This window comes from Rhamphochromis longiceps, linkage group LG23 (assembly GCF_057381845.1).
Source record: "Rhamphochromis longiceps isolate RC_006_pf linkage group LG23, R_longiceps_female_GT1.1, whole genome shotgun sequence".
Lineage (NCBI taxonomy): Eukaryota > Metazoa > Chordata > Actinopteri > Cichliformes > Cichlidae > Rhamphochromis > Rhamphochromis longiceps.
In genome coordinates, this window is record NC_140578.1 from 28,600,816 (window position 1) to 28,622,063 (window position 21,248).

General features: G+C 39.2%; 1 protein-coding gene across 1 annotated transcript; it reads left to right on the top strand.

The window, feature by feature from the left end:
• Positions 1-724: 724 nt before the first annotated feature.
• Positions 725-20,941, top strand: LOC146642123 (uncharacterized). Its single transcript, XM_085399198.1, has 3 exons — positions 725-797; positions 15,430-15,688; positions 17,867-20,941. Exons 2-3 carry the CDS (start codon positions 15,433-15,435, stop codon positions 19,816-19,818), a joined length of 2,208 nt encoding a protein of 735 aa, XP_085255324.1. The 5' UTR covers positions 725-797; positions 15,430-15,432; the 3' UTR covers positions 19,819-20,941.
• The last annotated feature ends 307 nt before the right edge of the window (positions 20,942-21,248 follow it).

The window sequence follows — 21,248 nt, forward strand, 5'->3', positions numbered from 1 at the left end:
ATTATTTAGCTGTACTTATATGTATAAATGTCCTGAAATACACGTCAGGAGCACATAAGCATGGTATTTGCAGTAACTTAAGGCTTGTTACCACTCTCATTGTGAGCAAAGAATGCTAGTAGCTAGCATTTAGGTCAAATTTGTGATGTACCGCTGCTCAGTTATGAGTAGGAGTTTTATACTAATAGATCTGTTTGATTATTACTTTTATTTTAAATAAGAAAACACAATTCCAATGTTAAGTAGCTTCATATCCTCTCTTATGTTGTCTCAAAAGTCCTTAAAAAGTAGAAATGTGAACAATTTGACCAGTTTCTAAATAGTCCTTTGTGGTAAGGTTGTTTTATCAACTACTGTGTGTGCACTTTGGTTGCCACAAAAACCTCCCCACTTAGCTAGAGCCTAACCTCAGCTAGCATTGGCTAACCAGAGTAAGACCCTGCCCTTAAATCTTTCTCCATGCAAAGAATGCACTGAGAGGTCCAAGTCAAACGAGAATCTTCCTCCTCGTGCAGCTGATTGGGTTTCTTCTTTCCCCTCACTTTGTTTCTGTGTATAATAACCTCTTAATGCTGCAAACATGGAGTTCAAGTAGTGGTTTCTCTCTCACACAGATCCTGTTTTCTTCCCCCCGTCTCTCCTCGTGCACAGATCCAGCTCCTCTGTGCTCTCAGCCTGTGCAGCTCCACCCACCTGTAGATAAAAGCCAAACCCTCACCAGTGCTGCTGTTCAGCGTCTGTCACAAACTCCTTAAAAGCTCAGTGATACCACAGCAGCAGCAGCAGCACACACAAAGGTAAGTGATGCATCATCAAGTCTTATAGTTAAATGTGTTCATTTTGATTTGGTTTTGCTTTGGCATGGTCGTCTGATTGCAAGGCAGAGATTGGATCATTTTCCTTTTTTGCCTTTTGGGATTGCACATGCAAAGGAACATGGAAACTGAGAAGCAAGTAAATGTATCATAAGACATCCTACTTCACAGCTGTGAAGAATGGGCTGAGATGTCTCCGCAGATCACATCTGACATTTTTCCCAATGCAGAGAAAGAGGGAGAAAGAAAAGAAAATCCAAAAGAGACACCTGGGAAGAATAACCTGGGCTTAAGCTTGTTAAAATAAATGCACAGTGCAGCGTCTCGGCAGGATTTAGCACCAGTTAGTGGAATGCCTTGACATTTTAGAAAGTTTAGGTGCATGTTTTTCAGGACAAGAAAAACATGCACTTTTTCCTCCTGTGTTTATGGATAAGAAGATTTAGGTGTTAAGAGCTTTTGAGCAGTAATCTGTCCCGCATAAATAAGAGGAAACAGGATTTAAGAAAAAAGTCTCCTCAGCAGAACACTGGTGCTGCGGGCTGGAGACAGAAATTTTTATGCTTCATTAAATTTTCTTTTAGAAAACCTCTTCTGCTTCTTCGTTGTCTTCTTCTTCACTGTCATGCAGAAGTGAAGGTTTTCAGAGTTTCATACTGCAAGCCAGACTTTAAAATAAATTTTCTGATGTGGTGGTTCAAAATGACACGATGCAAAGCGATCAGACTTATTGTATCTTTATCCTCTCAGCATAGTTTAAGGACATTAAATCTCAATGTGCACCTGTCCGTAAAGCGTAAAGAAATCATGTGTCCATGTTATGATCATGTTAAATATGTCAAAGATGAAGTTGTTTGGGTTCATTCAAAAAAATTTACACTGCAAAAGTGGCATTAAAGCAGATTAATTTGGTGCCAGCAGAGCCGCACATGTAATGAGCTATACAGACTTGTGTGATGACTGAGGCGATAAGTTTTGTAAGTGGGAGATGTGAAATATCTTTTTTTTCTCTAAATTCATGTACCATTCTTTAAAAGCAGCACCTGTATCTAGGGTTATATATTTATATTAATAAACTACAACTGTTAATATGGGTTTTGGTAATTTAATAAGCTGTGGATATAAAGAGGTCCAGACAGCTCACATCAAGATAAGATGATCAACCATTTTTCCTTAGCAATAACATGTCTGGACCTAACAGACATCCAAGAAGCTTGCATGTGTTTTTCATTGTTTTTCTAGGACTGCATTTGTTATGTTGTCAGAAGAGGAAATTTGTAATAAAGTTCAACTCAATCTGCAGATCAGTTTTAAGTTACTTAAAAAGTTTGGATTTTGAGAATGAGACTGTTTGAAGCCTCGCAAATGTGGTCAGTTTGGTTTTTTTTGGGAGGGTTAGTGTTTGCGTCCAAGGGCCAGGATGTTGCTGTATCTGCTCAAGTGAGCACTTGAGTTTTTTGGCCCCAGAAAAGCTTCGCCATTTAAAACTGTTACAACATGCTGCCAAATAGTAAAGAAAATGTATTTTGGTGGCTTTTTGATGAAGAGTCGCAACTCTATGCTAAATGCTAAATCTGAAGCAGCTATTAGCGTAGTTTGGAAAAAAGACTGAAAACATATATTTAAAAAACCCTTTATATGTGTCTGTAAGCAACAATGTGTATGCAATGTGACAAAGTTCCTTTAAAAATTGCTGTAGTAAGATTTTAAAATATGGAGATTTTTTTTTTTTTTAATCTTTGAACATAACCAAGCTAGCTGCCCCCTCTTGTCTTTGTACTAAGCTAATGCTCTTGCTAGCTTTCATATTTACTTTACTCTCAGTGTTTGCATCAAACTTTCATCAAAAATCACAATATTTCCCAAAATGGTGAAATATTTCTGTAACCATTTCTTACAGTGAACAGAAATCAAACTATTTATCAGCTATTTGGCTGTATTTTAGGTCAAATTATTCCACTATTTAAGGGATACTTCATCTTGTTTGCTAGGAGTATCTGTGAGCATGCTGTGATTTCACATATTTATTACTCTGTTAATGTCTCTTGACAGCTCTCCTCTCCGAGTCTGACTCCTTTGCAGTTCTCACCTACCAAACAGGAAGTGTTTATGCAGCTCTGAGGGAATGTGCCTCTTGATCCCACAGCTGCAGCCTCTGTGATTTCAGGCCATGTGTCCAAATGGTCTCGTGCTACTGTGCAGAGTACTGCAGCCATAGAAATGTCTCAAATGATGAAATCAGGTTCACTTTATGGCAATCTTACAGTGTTAATCAAATACAGATACTGTTAATGGTTCCACATTAGCTGCTGTCCTGACACGCTTTACTTTCTTTCAAAGCCACAGGTGGTAGCTCTGTTTCAAAACACCACTTTGTAGTTCCAGCTTTAAATTTTGCAGATTTATTACAAAGTGACTCTTATCTAAACTCCTAAGTAGAAGGAGTCCTAGTTCTTATAATCCCTCATAAATAGTGTGCTGCGAAAACATCTGGAAGTAGGAAAAGGGAGGAACATATTTTTTCCCTGAGTGGCATATTTTATGGTGTGACTGTATAACACATTAAGCTTCCCTTGGCTGTTGTCATGTCACCAGTACAGGCGATGTATGCATGTCACATCAAGCCGTAAATGCTCCCCAGCCCACTTTATGATTGCAGTAAAATTGATATGAGTGCATTCAATGATTGATCAACTGTAGAGGTAGAGGAAACCATCAAAATGAAATTGCTGGTGATAAAACCCAAATACAACCCTTCTCAAAGCAACATATAATCACCACCCAGTCATTTTTAAATATTAGACTGCTCCCAACCTCCAAACTACAGCAATTACTACTCCTCTGGAAGGGATCATATACCGAATCGTGCTCGTGATTTTAATATCCTCAGTACTATATTGCAAAACCATTCATCTTAACATGTTGGAAACCTTCAGTGGTTTTTGACGTCAGTTTGAGGACAGAACTTGGCATGTTTGGGTCTTTACCAGCACATTTTCAGAGGTGTATTTAAGTAGAAACACCAATAAAACATAGTAAAAGTTATGAATTTACATTATGAAGGCTTGACAGAAATTAGAGTCTGATGTTCTTGCCATAAGCATGACTTGAACATTAACAAGCATGTGAAAAAGAGTTTTTACAGTTCTCTATGCAGTAAACTTACTGCTCTTGTAGGAATTACAAAGGTAAGTATCTCAAAAATTGTTTGCTGGTCTGGAGCATTCCGTTTTTGTCAACTCAAAGACAGTCTTCTCAGCAAATTCATCCTAAGGTCAGACCACACAACTCTTAAAGAAACTACAACAAACACAAGAAATACAGACTCTACAGGCCTCAGTTAGCATGTTAAATGTTAAAGTTCATGATAACACGATTAGAAAAAAATTAAACAAGTGTGAATTGTTTAGTAGGGTTTCCAGGAGAAAGTGTCTTCTCTCTAAAAAAAACACTTCTGGTGTTGTAAACCTAATGGATGGAGATGTTTGGCATAATCCCTAATGCACAAAAGCAAACAAAGCATATCAACACGAACACTTAATATCAAACGCATCACAGTGGTGGCCAAGTGATGATTTGGGTTCGTTTTGCAGCCACAGGAATTCGGCACCTTGCAGTCATTAAGACGACCATGAACTTCTCTGTATGGACTTAAATGTGAGACCATCTGTCTTTGGACAGCTAAAGCTTAGTCCAAATTCAGGCATAAAAAAGGGCAATGATCCCAAGCACAGCAGCAAAATTATAACAGAATGGCTGATAAAAAAAAAAAAACAATTAAGGTGTCACAATGGGTCAGTCAAAGTGCAGGCATGCTGTGGTAGGACCTTAAGAGAGCTGTGCATACATGAATGCTTCCAAATCTCAATATCCTGAACAAACTTTGTAAAAAAAAAGAGGGGTCTAGAATTGGCCCACAATGATGTGACAGACTGTTTAAGTCAAAAAGAAAACTGTTACTTTATTACTTTATTTATTTAGTTAGTTATTGCAACTAAAGGTGCTACAAGCTATAAAATCAGTGTGCAAGTAACCTTTTGCTTTTGTAGCCGTTTGATCCATTTTTTTAAGAGTCAGGCCTCTCCATGCTTTTACAAAAAAGAACAAAATGCATCCAAAGGGTTAAAATAATATATATGTCACGTCTATATTATTTTTAAGAGTTTTATTGTTGAGTTGGGGTTTTTTTTTTGTGAAATGTTATATTTGACCTCATTTGCTTTCCACAGTATTTAAATGAAAACATGTGTGAGGGGAAATCACCATTTGGTGCTATCAACTTTCCAACCACCTGTTTCGCGCATGTTTAAAATTTGCATTTTAAAAACAAAGCGAGTGGAAAAACTCCAGTTTTTTTTTTCCAAATATGCACTACATCTGGATGGAAAGTTTACTGTGGACATCTGAAATGTGACAGCTGAACTTCTGTTCTTCTACACTGGACGATATTTCCCAGTGAAATAGTAAGTAGAAAAGCACAAACATTAGCGCTTGAGTAAATATAGTATCTGATTGGGAATTGGAAAAACAGAGGCAACACAGGGTGTGCTGTTCCCTGATTTGCTCATAACTGGAAATCTATTTATGCAGCTGCAGAATTCTCCAGTGGAGTCTGTGGTTTTAGCACAGTATTACTGATCAGATCTGATTATTAGCCAAACATTGTTATTACTTTTAAAAATATTCTTTCACGGGTCCATTTTTAGCACCAGCTAAATACGAGGGAGACCAAGAAAGATTGCGGCAGAGACCGCACAAAGTTCAAGGGAAAAGTCTAAATCTGATGCAAGCATTTCTTTGTTGCTGTACCTATAAATCTTCCCTATTTAAATCAAATTCGATAAGATCCAAACATAAACGTTCTCATCCTTTCTTCTCATTGAATTTCTTTTTCTTTAAACATGGAAACAACCTAAAGTGTCTCTTCGGTCTGGGTTGCTATTAGTTGCTGTCCACTGACATCAGATACTCTGTTTTGACAGAACTCAAAAGCTAATAGGAAAATAATTCTCCTCCCACTCCAGTTTTTGCCCTGAAATGAAAATTGTGGGCAGGCACTCTGTGACTTGTGGTTCCTACAACTGCAGGAGAGGGAAAAATATGTCAGTGAGATGGGTGATGAGGTCGGGTGGACTGCGTGGGTGTATGTGCAAGGCTTTTCAAAGGATAGAGTGAGCGGTGAGCAATTAAAAATGCATCCAGGTGCTACATCCATGCATTGTGGGATTTGAGGCTGTGTGTAGATGTGACATCAATGGCAAAAGCTGAAAGATATATATATAAGAAAGCAAAGTTAGCAAAGATGGAGAGATAGGAAGCTGAGCTGGGGAAGCGTTCACACCCATTTTTCTTCATTTTTTAACTCACTGCTTAGGGGGGAAAGTTAATATTCTCACTATGAAGATGAGCAGGAAGAGGGAGAAATGATCAAAAAGTTACATGATGATTGAGCTGAGATGAATCAGCTGCTTAGAGTGAAAACAAAAGAGAAAAGCAGCACAGGCTTGGAGAATAACAAGGAGGAAAATGGGGATGATGATGATGCACAAAACTTAGTATAAATTATGATAAACAACAAAAATAAATCTTATTATTAAAAAGCAGCCTTTGCCAGGATATCTTTTTCCCCCACTGGACTAATGGCCTGCATTTGTATAGCGCTTTTCTAGTCCCTAAGGACCCCAAAGCGCTTCACACTACATTCAGTCATTCACCCATTCACACACTGGTGATGGTAAGCTACATTGTAGCCACAGCTGCCCTGGGGCGCACTGACAGAGGCGAGGCTGCCGGACACTGGCGCCACCGGGCCCTCTGACCACCACCAGTAGGCAAACACGGGGTTAGTATCTTGCCCAAGGATATTTGGCATGCCGCCAGGAGGCAGCCTGGGATCAAACCACCAACCTTCAGATTAGTGGCTGACCTGCTCTGCCACCTGAGCTACAGCCAGTATCCACCCAGCCTGTGAAAAAGGCAAGTAAACAAAATAGACTGTATTGATGAACTGAAAATCTGAGTAGTAATGTAGTTTGGCACCCTCTATTGAGCCACTTGCCTCACTACAGGTCCTGTCTGATAGATATCATTATTAGTAGAGCTGTTTTGACTTTATTTTCCTATCATGGTTCTGGATACAGTGAGTTAGTTGTTTTTGGCTTCAGGTGTGTGTTGTTGTCCTTGTCTGCAGAAACTCCAAGCATACCCACAGTGTGAGTACTCCAGACTGAGACTGTAGCGGTGGTGTGTTTTTCTTATAAAGGTTAGCATCAGCTCACATAAATTCATGCAGTGGGTCACACGTATACTCAGGTACATTCCCCAGATGTCGTCTTGGCGCTCGTGTTCCTGTCAGCTGATTGTTGCATTCCTTTGTGTTTGTGTGTAGGAGCTGAAAAGCGTTTCCACATTACACTGACAGAATTGTTACACACATTATTGTATGAGAATATTGTGTCTTACGAGGTCAGATGGGTTTGTTTTGACCGTCCAAAAGCGATGTTCATATTTTAGTGTGTTTTGACTCAGTCTATTTAAAAAAAAAAAAAAAAGGTCAGTTGAAGAGAACAACATCTGTATTGTTCTTGGGTCTGCTGGAGCTCAGGTAGTGAAATCCCCATGGCAGGGTTGTTGAAATGAAATAAAGCATGATGCTGAAGCCTGAATCATGAGCCAGATCATTTCATGCTTTCTTTATGTTAACTTCAATTCAATTCAATTTTATTTATATAGCACCAAATCACAATAACAGTAGCCTGCCTCAAAGTGTTTTACATTGCATTGTAAAGACCCTACAATAATAGAGTCATACCCTAACAATTAGATGACTCCTTTGAGCAAGCACCTGGTGACAGTGGGAAGGAAAAATTCCCTTTTAACAGGAAGAAACCCCAGACAGAGCCAGTCTCGGGGAGGGGCAGCCATTTGCCGTGACCAGTTGGGGATGAAAAGAGGAAGACAGGACAAAAGACACATTCAACAATCCTAAATTCACTTTGACCTAGTCAAAGTTTCTATGGTGACCTGTCCAGATAAAAAGAGAGGAACCTTTGTGACACTAAGAGCTTCCTAACCCATCAGTATTACTGCATAGTACTTTCTTTACTTATGTTTAGTCATGCTCTTGGAAATGATGCACAGTGAAGTTTGGCATTGTTTTGCTGAAGATAGCAATGTCTTCCTAGAAATGTAAAAATATGTCTGGACTAATTTTCTCACGTGACATCATGTGCACAATGCTTGAACATTGTCCACCATATTGGACTATTGCTATTAGTGTACTCCCCAAATGGTTGGGGAGTACCAGATGGTTGCCAGATGGTTGCAGACCAGTCTCTAGGCTTAATGGTCTCTAGGTCTCTAGGTGTAATGGGGCCTTGTTCACTTCATCCACTTGATCCTACATTGTGACCATGATTGCCATGCATCCAAAATGTTGGATAAGTTAACACCACACTGTCAGAGGATGTCTGGAAAACCTCAGTACATATTCCATTCATTTGCTTCTGCTTATCCTTTTCAGGGTCACGGGGGGCGCTGGAGCCTATCCCAGCTGTCATGGGGCGAGAGGCGGGGTACACCCTGGACAAGTCGCCAGTCTGTCGCAGGGCTCAGTACATATTGTTTAGCTTTAATAGAGCTTAACACTTTATTTATAAATGTATAAATATTTGAAGTATCATGGTTGTACAAGGCATTCACAAGGTACTGATATCTGAACATGGACAGAAAAAAGCTCTGCCTAGTTGTTACCGCTTCACATTACTGTACTCCTCAACCATTTTAGGCTCGAGAGAAAAATTCCAATGGTTCCTGAAAGATGACAATTATTTTTTTAATCTTACAGCCAAAATGACAATATGTCCATTATGCCAGTATAAATCCTGCTCAGTTAGCTTCTGGATATTGTTTTGAAATTGTTTTAGAATTCTGAAGTTTTTCTCTTGCATTTGGATTTGTTCACTAACAATGGTCTCAGCCATTCAGCATTAATTTGTAGCCTTGACACTTGCACACAAAGGCTTCTCTGTCAATGATCAGTATGTATCATTGGTGTTGAAATTTCAAAAGTTTGCTTTATATCCTGCAGCACAGTTAGTTTCCCACTCTTATTGGAAAAGAAGGACCCTCTGTTTAAAGTACAAAAGCCAAGCCCGACCACAGGCAATTAAGACTGGCACCCGTGTCTATAAGCAATGACATGCCTCTGTTCCTCACCGTTTGTTTATCAAGCAATAGATTCCCCACATCTGGAATAAGTCAGGAGAGGAACCCAGAGGAGAAATGGAAATGTGATTATTTCCAAAGCCAATCTAGAGGTGATAAAAGACTGGTGGCTCATCACCAGGCAAAGCCAGCTGCGGTTGTATGTATTGGCAAAGAGGCTCAGAGGAACCAGGAACCACAGTGGGCCGAGTAGTCTTTGTTGCATGAGATTGTCATCGAGTGCCGGGTGTGGAGGTGTCTGAAGAGATTTCATCAAAGCTGAGGTCATGCACAAGGTGAAAGTTTAAATCATAGAAGGGATTCTAAGTGGATTCTATTTGGTTGTTGTTGCAGAGAGGAAATATTTATTGTCAAGCTATTCGTTCAGGGACACAGCAAGACCATATTGTGTTAAAAAAAGATGTTTGAGAGTAGTTGTTTTTCATCTGCAGCTTTTGTCAGGTTCACTGTGAAACATAATTGTGAATGCATAATGGTCATGCCTAGTTTCCTGACTAGACTAAACTCTGTCCAATAATTTTGTCAGAAACAATGATTGTGTCGTGAAAGTGTCATTATTAGAGCGTGTGCTTTTACTTTAAGCACCTCATAACTACATGCTTCTTGATAAAGAATTGCAAACCTTTCGTTGTGCCGGGAGAAGCTGTTCCTCTTAAATCTTAAAACGAAGGTGGAAAGCAAATACATGAGAATTTTACTGCAGCCGTTGTGATGGGAAAAGTGTAATAACCCAGAACAAAATGATTCAGGTTTCTTTATTTGTTGTGTTATAATGTTTGCCACGCAAGGTACTCAAGTATCAAAGCTAAACACATAGTGCAATGTCATTAGAATTCAATACTTATTGCAATTTAGTCTGTGGTCTAGACGCTCCAATTGCTTTCCCATTAAACCGTCTGTAAACCAAAAAATGACTGATGATATCGACCGTCTGTAAATAAAGGCTAGCTGTATAATTAAGGGCAGCTACCCTGACAGCGTGACACAATAAGTTAATAAGCTTCAATAAACTCTTCAACTGTATCACAGCACCACAACACTGGTGTAGAGTGGACCGTGCTTGCGTTTTGATTCGGATGTTTGTGTGCACTTGCCTGTATTGAATGTCAGTTGTGTTCATTTCCATAATTTGTTATACTATACTTGCCACTTGGAAAAGCCATTTTTAATCTCAATAATACCTTTTATCTGGATAAATAAATTATATATATTGTATAAAAGATCTGCCACAACATGTCCTACCAAATATTGTCTGTTGCCACCTCTTCAAAATTTGGCTAGACATGTGTATACTTTATACAAAACAGTCGTAGTGTGTATACAGATGTGCCTAAAAAGTGGCCGGCCAGTGACAGGTGTACTTACTGATATGGTCTGCTAAGTGTACCCAATAGTGTTTAGCCACAGGTGTACCCAATGGGGAGAATAGGAAGGAATTTTTATGATGTTTTTGCAACAAATTGTTAATTAACTGTTTGAAAACGGTAAAACCTAAACTAAAACTGCATAGAATCAGTCGCCTCACAGCTAATTTTTGCTCACTATGACAAATGGTGTGGGGAGGCAATGCCAAGGAAGAAAAATAATAATAAAGAACTTAGCCGAGCATAACATGTACTTGGGTTGTTTGCTTTGCAGCAAACCAACCCGTTAAAACTGGGTATGTTTTTGTATGCTTTATGTCTCTGAGCCATGAAGAGTGGCATATCCTTGGAGGTCCTCTTTGTTATTTCCTTGCCAAACATGTGTTCCTTTTTTGTCTGCAGAGCGAATTCCCAACGTGTGAAACCATGTTCTGCTTAGAAGCTCAATATTTGAGGATCAGTCTCCTGCTGGCTTTATAGCTGAAAAAGATTAAACAAGTGATTTTGCTCCAAGATTGAATGTTTGGAGATGCACGAAAAGCAAAAGATTGTCTCGCCTAAAATGTGACATTAAAACGCTGACATGACTGAAATTCAGTCAGTTGGCAAATCGTTTTTTATTGAAGCGGTCTGTTCTTTTTTTCTCTGGAAGAAATTCATTAAAAATGTAAAACAGCAGCTGAAACTCTGGAATTTTAATGACTATTTAAATTAAATGTTCCAACAGTGAGTTTTCAAATATTTTGTGCCTAAGGGTGGATTTATGGAACCATTGCATAGGTCTTTGAGTACACAGAGGAAAGGACTATGGGTATGCAACCAACACAGAACTGTTTGTGTGCAGTCCTCCAAAAACAGCCCAGTAGTGCACTGGTAGAAACATTTGCTCACGACAAGGAAGATGCATGAACAAATATAAAAAGGCATGCATAATGGCTGCAGTGGTCCCACTTTCACTGTATTTAACACTTTGTTCCACATTATGACCTACGTCTCTTTCCTCCATGAACCAGCTGCACAAATGTAACGGGTGCTTCCCCATGTTTTGTGGTTTCTCTAATTGGGGTGATATCTCTGTAACTTGTCATAAACCTTACCCATAGATTTCCATGTATTTACGTATATCTTTGCCCAAGTTAGCTTTAGCCAAACAACAGAGCATTTGGGTAACAAATATATGTGAGTGCACTGACATGAAAGAAACACAAAGTTTGAATGCTGAGGAAGTTTACTTAAATATTAACGATATCAGTTATCAGTTATTTATGCCATATGGGTTATTACCCATATGGCAGCACGGTGGCACGGTGGTTAGCACTGTTGCCGCACAGCAAGAAGGTCCTGAGTTCAATTCCAACATCAGGCCGGGGTCTTTCTGTGTGGAGTTTGCATGTTCTCCCCGTGTTTGCGTGGGTTCCCTCCGGGTACTCCGGCTTCCTCCCACCGTCCAAAGACATGCACTTAGTGGGGATAGGTTAATTGGATAACCCAAATTGTCACTAGGTGTGAATGTGTGAATGAAAGTGAGTGCGAATGGTTGTCTGTCCCTGTATGTTGGCCCTGCGACAGACTGGCGACCTGTCCAGGGTGTACCCCGCCTCTCGCCCTATGACAGCTGGGATAGGCTCCAGCGCCCCCCGCGACCCTGAAAAAGGATAAGCAGAAGCGAATGGATGGATGGGTTATTACCCATGTGGCATAAATAACTGATAACTGATATCGGTCAGTGTTGATGGGTTACATTAGGGTAGTAGCAGCAGCAACTGCTTCATAGTAATGCTTTCCAACAGCTATACACACATGGCACTTTCAGTTGTTCTTCAATTTTTTACTTCAGGTGTTGAATCTAAAAATTGCACCAAATATATAGAACCACCAACCAGTCTTCTAACAATCTTCCTTACAGGCTTTCCTATTACCTTGGTCTTCCTGTGACCACTATGAACTTTAAACATAAAGAAATAGTTAGATTAGGGGCAGTTTGCGTATATAGCTGTATTTTACCTTGTTAAATATTTGGGGTTCAAGCACAAACCATAAGTCTGAAAAAGTTTCATAAATTAGGTGTGTTTGTTGTTGCTTCCCTCTGAGGTTTAATCCACAAAAGGCAAAGAAATAATGAGTGAACTGATCCTCCACAAACAGGGGAGGCAAACAAACCTAAACAGACATTTTCATCCCAAATGTTTTGCTAGTTCTGACAGTTAGTTACAGTCAGTGATATTAAAGGCCATGTTCTTCTTTGAAAAACAAAAAGGTGATACAGAATTCATTACAATTTGTCATTCAGTTATGATCATATCAGTTCTGAAGCAAAAGTTCACTTCAGGAGTGGTTGTGAATCAGTGTTGCAGTGCTTAAGTGTGATCTTTTTTATTCTTAATGTTGTTGTTTTTTTAATTAACTTTCAGTTAACTGTGAGTTTTATGGCATTTAGGTTTTTCTCTGAACATTTCATTGTTGGTATTGTGCTTCAAACTATAACAGCTCTCATAAGAACAGACTCCACAGCTTCAAGCAGTCTGACCTATTTGACCGGACTAGAGTTTCACTCTTTCCTTTCAAAATTAATCTCTAGTCTATATGTGCTGTTTAATCACATATTTAAACTGGTTTTCTTGAAGCATTTAGATCCAAGACATCATAAATTACCAAATTCTGATAAGAATCAAACCCAGCTTCAGTAAGCTTTAGCTTTAGTACTTCCAGGCTACACTTGAGGTGTTCATTCATAGAGCTTTTCACTGTTTACTCTCACTGTTATCCTTCAAAAACTCAGTGAACGCCTGAACTTAGAACCTCCAAATTTCTCCAAACTGACAGTTAAGCTTTTGACTGTCCAAACTGACAAGCAGTCCTCAAACAGTAACTCCCCCTTTTAAAGTTTTTTAATTAGCCTTTTACTTTACTTTATTTTTTTATTTATATAGCACATTTAATAACAACAAAATGTTGACCAAAGTGCTGTACAAAGATAAAAATTACACAGTAACAAATGACATCAAAGATAAAAGATAAGAATGATCTCACCTTGGATAAGAGCCTCAATTTTAAAAAGGACCGCTGTACAACAGAGTTCATTTGTTTCTTAAAGGTAAACTTATTATCCAGTATAACCCCCAAATTTTTTGCATGCGGTTTAGCAAAAGGTACTAAACTGCGCAGGTCAAGATCTGGGGTACTGGAATTACAGCTTGGTCACTTTTTTTTCCTTGTTAAGATTAAGAACATTTACGCCATTCAAGTCTTGACTTTATCGGGACACTGAAATGACAGAAACGAGACCTTAGAAATAGGTCTAAAATTTGCAAGGACAGAGGAATCAAGATTAGGTTTTTTGAGGTTTTTTAGACTTTTAGGCACCAAACTGCAAAAGGTGCTGTGTTATGTGTGTTGGTATTTTGTAAGCACAGTAGTTTGAATGTTGAATGCACAATGTCAAAATCGTCTGAAGCACATCCAAGACTCTTTCTGTCTTTGAGTGCTTTTTAGTAGTTTTTTCAATTACTGGAGATCGACACTCACACAGACTCGAACTTGAACTCTAAAGACTTTACTGAAGACTTTTTACATGCTAAGCTATTATGTTGCCTCTTGGCTTATCTCAGGATCAAACTTATAACCTTGAAATATGTAGATATTGTTCAATAACATTATGAGGCTTTTAGAAAATGGTGGAGAGAAGATTCTGAAAGCTTCTGCTGGTAGTTTTCTCTAGCAGTTAATTATTTGATATTGAAATATGTATATAGTTAGATGAGAAGTGCAGTCACTTCACTGTAAGTGGGTCCTGGGTTTATGTCCACTAGTCAGCTGGGGCCTCTCTGTGTAGAGCTTGCCTGTTCCCCCTGTTCCTGTGTGGGTTCCCTCCCACAGTACAAAGATTCCAAACTGGCTGTAAGTGTGCATATCTGAATGGGTGTCCACATCTCAATGTTAACCATGCAGTAGATGGCAACCTGTGCAATAGCTACTGCAACATATTCAAATCAACCCTAACATCTCTAACATGCTGATTTTGCAGAGAAACTAGACACATAAGTATTTCCATTCTAAAAATAATCCCCTGGAAACATCCAGCCAACACAACTTAGCTTTCTTTTTAGAATAATTGCTCTAAAAAATGTAAGCAAGCCTTCAGTTATTGCAGCTTTCCAAAATGTTTGATCTCTTTGGTTCGGTTTCAGGACACACAAACACTGCAGCTGAGGAAAACATGCATTCACCCATCAGTGTTTATTTTCACACAGTGCTTTTGGCAGTGCTTAGCTGATCTCCTTAGCGCAGACATGTTTAAAGAATTAAAGATTATGTTCAAAACTGGCCACATCCCCTGTGGGGCCTCTTAATTATAATATGTATGTGTGAATCACTTCAAGGATGTGGGAGGCTTTTACACAGTGTTTCTGAAAAGATATCTAAGCTAGGTCACATATGTGCAGTGGAGGGTTTGGGTGATTTCTTTGGTTTGACAAGTGAATTTTGTAAGCTCTTGAAACCTGGCATTTGAATTCATCTATGTACCAGTATGGTTTAAGAGCATGGCCATAAACCATTAATAGGCTTAATTATTATTATTTTCTTCTCTAAATAATTAAATGCTGTTTGCACAGCATTTATCCCATTGATGAGTAGCACAAGACACCCTAAATGACCAAACTCTATTCACATTAATTAAGTAAATTACCTAGAAGTAAATAATACATTCATTATACAAATATATGTATCAATGTCAACCAATAAAGCTGTTTACTTGTGATACAAATTGTGAAGTTTATTTGCTTTTACAAAACAGCATTTTCTGTATTTTATGGGAAGATGTGTAGTGGTTTTGGAAATTAATTGATATTCATCTAAAGAATCAAGATACCTTCAAGATACCCTCAAGGATACCGCTAACGAGATATATAGATATGATATGAAGATAGATACGAAGATTTTTCATGTGTGTAGATGCTTTCATTTAATTTCACTGAAATCTTTATATCTGTCTTATAGTTCCACTTTTTGTTTCTCAATTGCAGAAAATGGTGGCTGTATCCCTCCATTCTTTCTATCTTCTCATCACAGTGTTACAGCTATGTTTACTATACCTTGCTCATGGTGGGGTGTATTATGGACATAAACAGCCACCCCAACAGCCCCAGCCATTGCCACAATATGATGCATATCCACAGCAACAGTTTCTGGAGAATGAGATGCCAATACTTCCTCAGTATGGACAAGAGTTTCCTCAACCGCCATTGCACATGGGTAAAGAGAGACCACTGACAGATGGCAAAGGTGAGTTCAATATGTTTGTGAAAAATTACTTTTAGCTCCTGCATCTTTTCTAATACCATAATTAATAAACTAACAACCTGCTGTAAAACAGATCAAATACGTCAATGGGTCCTTTTTACATATTTATCTATATATTCTTTTGGGTTTTTTTGCCTGTCCCGTTTGGCTCTTTTGCCATCAGAATTATTGTCTAAAGGCAAAGAAAGATGCCCAACGGATTTACTTTACCAAATCGACCAACCCAGCCTTGCCGTATTGGTCTATTTGATTCGCCTTTTATTGTTTATTTTATTTTAACCTGCTAAATAAAGGACAGACTTGACTGGGGAAAAGAAAGGGGAGAAAGAAAGAGGGAAAGAAAAACAGAGGGGAAGAGGAATGGTGATAAAGGGCAAAAAAACAAAAACCAACAAAATAAGCAGACAAAAAATACATATATCAATCACCTGGATCACCTGTTGAGAAAGAAAAAAGAGAAAACAAGCAGAAAAAAAGAGCAATATAATAAACAACATCATTACGATGATCTATGGGAATATAACAGTAAATACTAAATATTAAAAATTATTGTGCAGCACGTAAGATCGACATCGACATATTTATCTGTATATTCCAACATATGACATGAACTAAATTCTTAGCTTTTTTGCATTGACTAACTAACACCTTTTTACTAAAAACTGCCTTCAAATTCCATTATAAATACAGGGGAGATGGCGTAAAACTGACAAGATATTAACTTAAGTGCACTGCTACAATAAATTAATTATTTACATGGAGCGCTCCCTGGTTTTGAATTTTCTTTCTTTCTTTTTTTTTCTTGGTTTTCTTTCCTCCTGTGCTTTTGCGACTTACTTTACAATAGATTCATTATGTCTGTTTTCATTATTTCAACAGCACTGTAAATAATTATTTTAGTTCATTATTAGTTCATTTATTTATAATCAAATGACCTAATAAGGGGTCATCCATTTTCAGATGCAGTGAGTAGTAACTGTATTAAAATCTTTTTAGTTAACATCGATCACTAACTACTGATAACCAGTGTTGGGGAGTAACGGAATATGTATCGCCGTTACGTATTTAAAATACAAAATATGAGTAACTGTATTACGTTACAGTTACTGTTTAAAAAGGTGGTATTCAGAATACAGTTACTTTGTTGAAATAAAGGGATTACACGGCGTTCTTTTCCTGTTTCATATGTTAGGCTATCCCCTCTCTATTTTTGGTAATTCCACACCAGTGGAAACCCAAACAAAACACACATTAAGAGGCTCAAATGCCTGTGTCTCAATCTCGCGTCTCATAATGACATGAAGAAATATTTTTAAAAATGATTTGATATGAAGGCAATAGGCCAGAGTATTAAAGGCATAGCCCTAAAGAATGTAGCCTCATGGGCAGTGTAGTCTGTGCTGCAGGGAGAATGGACTGCCATACCCGTTATGTGTCTGTGAGCGAGGGAGGGAGAAAAAGGTGAGTGGAAAAGTACGAGTTGTCACAGAGCAGAAAAGCAGAAACTGCATGTAAATATAATAATAACAACTGCAGCCAAAAAGAGTGCCTGACGAGCTCAGTTGTAAGTACGTTATTAAGACTCCACTGTACACTGTGTTCGTGTTTTCCTCCGAAACAATAAGTTCCATTGGAGCAGCCTTTCAACGCCTCTCTGTCTCTCGCTAGCAAAGCTGACCCAGACAACAAAGTAAAGCTAGTTTTCGGCTACGAGCCCGACACGGAACCCGACATATTAGCCACAGGTCCCTTTACTATGGTTCAGAGCCACGGACCTGTTTTATATACGCACCGAATAGTTTTCTATACGAGATGACTGCAAAAAGTGCAGCCGTACCAAATGTCCACCCTACTGTTACTCATTTTATATTAAGATTTAAAAATCTAGTTGCTATTGGTATGGCGAGTAACCATAATAGTAATAGTAATGTCGCAAAAAGCAATAGGACATTCATGTAGTTGTAAAAAAGCATGATAATATATTAAGTAATCCAAAGTATTCAGAATACGTTACTCTCATTGAGTAACGTAACGGAATATGTTACAAAATACATTTTGGGGCATGTATTCTGTAATCTTCCCAACACTGCTGATAACTGATCATGTCAGATCATTATTTAGTGGGTCAACACTTACCTCTTTTAGTATTTTCCTTGACAGGACAAACCTTTCCCAGAGGAGCTAAAGGTCCACGCCCTCCTGTTCCAGGGGTAAAAGGTCTCCCAAAGGGACTGCAAGGAATTCAAGGTACCCCAGGGCCAACAGGACCACCAGGACCACAAGGCCCTCCTGGGCTTCCAGGACAGGGATTGCCAGGTTTACCAGGAAAGCCAGGCCCTCCTGGTCCTTCTGGCTACCCAGGAGTTGGAAAACCTGGTATGCCAGGATTGCCAGGAAAACCTGGAGGACCTGGATTACCAGGATCAAAAGGTGATCTTGGTCCTAATGGTGATGTAGGCATAACTGGACCTCCTGGGCCTCCAGGACTTCCAGGTCCCTCAGGACTCCCTGGGATTCCAAAAGCAGGAGATCAGGGACTTCCAGGACAGCGAGGTCCTCTAGGGGAGCCTGGCCAAAAAGGTCTGCCTGGGCTTCCTGGTCCTCCAGGCCCCAAAGGAGACAAAGGACTTGGTATACCTGGTTTTCCAGGCTTGAAAGGCCCTGGTGGGCCACCAGGTCCACCTGGACAGGTGGGCATTGCTGGCATTGGTAAACCTGGTATGAATGGTCTTCCTGGACATCCAGGAATACCAGGAAAGCCTGGTTCTCCTGGAGAACCAGGACTGGCAGGGGCACCTGGTGAAAGAGGCCAACCAGGCGTACCAGGTGTACCAGGAATTGGAAAACCAGGAAAAGATGGTTTCAGTGGGCACCCGGGGGTATCTGGAGGGAAGGGGGAACCAGGTCTCCCTGGTTTACCAGGGAACCCAGGCTTGCCAGGTTATGGTAAACCAGGGTTTCCAGGACCTAAGGGTCATAAGGGACATGCTGGTCTTCCTGGAGCACCAGGTCCAAAAGGTGATAAAGGTCACCCAGGTCTCACAGGTGTCATTGGTCCCACTGGTTCAAGTGGAATACCTGGCCCACCAGGTCCAATAGGCCTTCCTGGTAGTCTTGGCTTCCAAGGATTAAAAGGAGATGATGGTGTCATAGGACCAAGAGGAAATCCAGGAATAAAGGGTCAGACAGGTCCTCCAGGGATTCCCGGACAGCCTGGTAGATCAGGAGAGGGTGGGCAACCAGGACCAAGAGGCTTACAAGGGTCCACTGGCCCAAAAGGAGAAGCTGGTGTTAGGGGTTTACCTGGTGCCCCTGGTGCTGCAGGATTAACAGGAACAAGAGGAGAAGGAGGACAGGCTGGAGAGAAAGGCCCCCAGGGACCACAAGGTATTCCAGGGCTTGCAGGACCAGGGGGCCCAATTGGACCCCCTGGGCTTCCTGGACGAAAAGGCGATGCAGGCTTAACAGGTAAACCTGGCTATCCTGGTGAGGGAGCCCCAGGACCCACAGGTCTTGTTGGTCCACAAGGTAACCCCGGTCCCAGTGGTCCTCCTGGATTTCCAGGGCAACCGGGACAACCTGGACCCCCTGGACCTCCTGGACAACCTGCTACATTTCCTGACCTTGGACAGATCCTTCCTATGACTGGCCCATACAGTGGCCAAAAACAAGGTTACAAGAACCCAAATGGAGGTGAGATTGGTGGAAATGGCCCTGAGCTGCCTGCATTCACAGCTAAACTCACAAATCCATTCCCCCCTGTGGGTTCCCCTGTCATCTTTGACAAACTCTTGCACAATGGCAATCAGGACTACAGTCCTCAGAATGGTGTTTTTACCTGTAGCATACCAGGGATCTACTACTTTTCTTACAACGTACACTGCAAAGGAAGTAATGTGTGGGTGGCACTGATGAAGAATAATGAGCCAGTTATGTACACTTATGATGAGTATAAAAAGGGATTGCTAGATCAGGCTTCAGGGAGTGCTGTACTCCCATTAAGAAAAGGAGACACTGTGCATATACAGCTACCATCGGAGCAGGCAGCAGGACTTTATGCTGGTCAGTATGTCCACTCCACGTTTTCTGGATACCTACTGTACATTATGTAATAAAATATAAAAAAAGGTGAGAATAATAGCACAGATCTGACCATAATGTAAATAAAACTACTTAAGTCACAAGGTACAATGTAGGTCAAGTTAAACGGGTTACATCGAGAATTGGGAAGATCTTCTTTAGTTCTTACTGTAGTTATTATTATTATTATTATTATTATTATTATTATTATTATAACAACACTGTATGTACCACAACTCTATTTACTTACAAAGAAATATCAGAAAGGGAAGTTATAAAACCATGGCCAAAATTTGTATATAAATGTTATGATAAATCACTTGGCTTTTAGCCATTCCATTGTCTTAATTACACATATATTATTATATTCATCTACAGAGAGTATATCATGGATTCTGATAACTCCTCATACAGTGCAGATTTACAGTATATCTTCTTTTTATTCACTTGACAGGACAGCAGTTTCTGTTCTACAATTATAAACCGCATACTGGGCATGTAAGAACCTATCACTTTATTTTTCTTAGTTATAAATTACAGTTGGGTTATGTATTAGGGTTCATCATGTAATTATTAAATTATTGTTAGACTTTTTTTGTTTTTTGTATTGTTGAGCTTTTTAATATGAAAAGATATTCATATGCATTTTACCACACTTATTCACTTAACAATAACATAACCATTGGCTATTTTATTAAATTTCACACCAGTCCACACAGTCCAAAACAGAACAGCAAAAAAATATACATGTTTGTTTTGTCCACAGTAGTTTGAATTTTCCCTTTGATGTCCTTAGTTTTTTGTTGTTTTTTTGTAATAAATATAAACTGAAAGGTGTGAGTTTGTCAGTATTCTCTGTAATTTATTTGTCTGACTACTGATTACTTGGATTTGTCTTGTGTGTTGAACACTAAATAGAGAATTCATTCCAAAATGCAGGACACATAAAATAGCAGTACCCATTCATATGACTGTGCCACTTTTTTTCTTTGGTTGTTTGGGTGGTTTTTTTTTTTGTTTGTTTGTTTGTTTTTTCCAAACTGAGGATAAGCCATTTTGGTATGACATTCTTTAAAAGTACTTTTCCTAATATTCCTTTATTTTCAGACAAAAACTGTGCTGTAAATACGTAAATTTTGATCTTTGTTGTTTTTTCTTGGCAATATGATGGTTTAATAAAAAATTTAAAAAAAATTAAAAAATAAATAAAATTTCGTCTTGACCTAATTTTTAAGATGATGTTTGTGCTTTGCAAAGCAAAAACATTGTGCTTTATAGATTCCTACACCAATAACAATCAACAAGAATGAAAAACATGTAGCCAAGACCTTAATCAACACAGCAAAATTGAACTGGACCATGTCTGGACTTGATTCTTTGTGGTATAGATTCAACAAAGTGCTGGAAACATTCCTCAGAGATTTTGGACCATATTGACATGGCAGCATCACACAATTGCCGC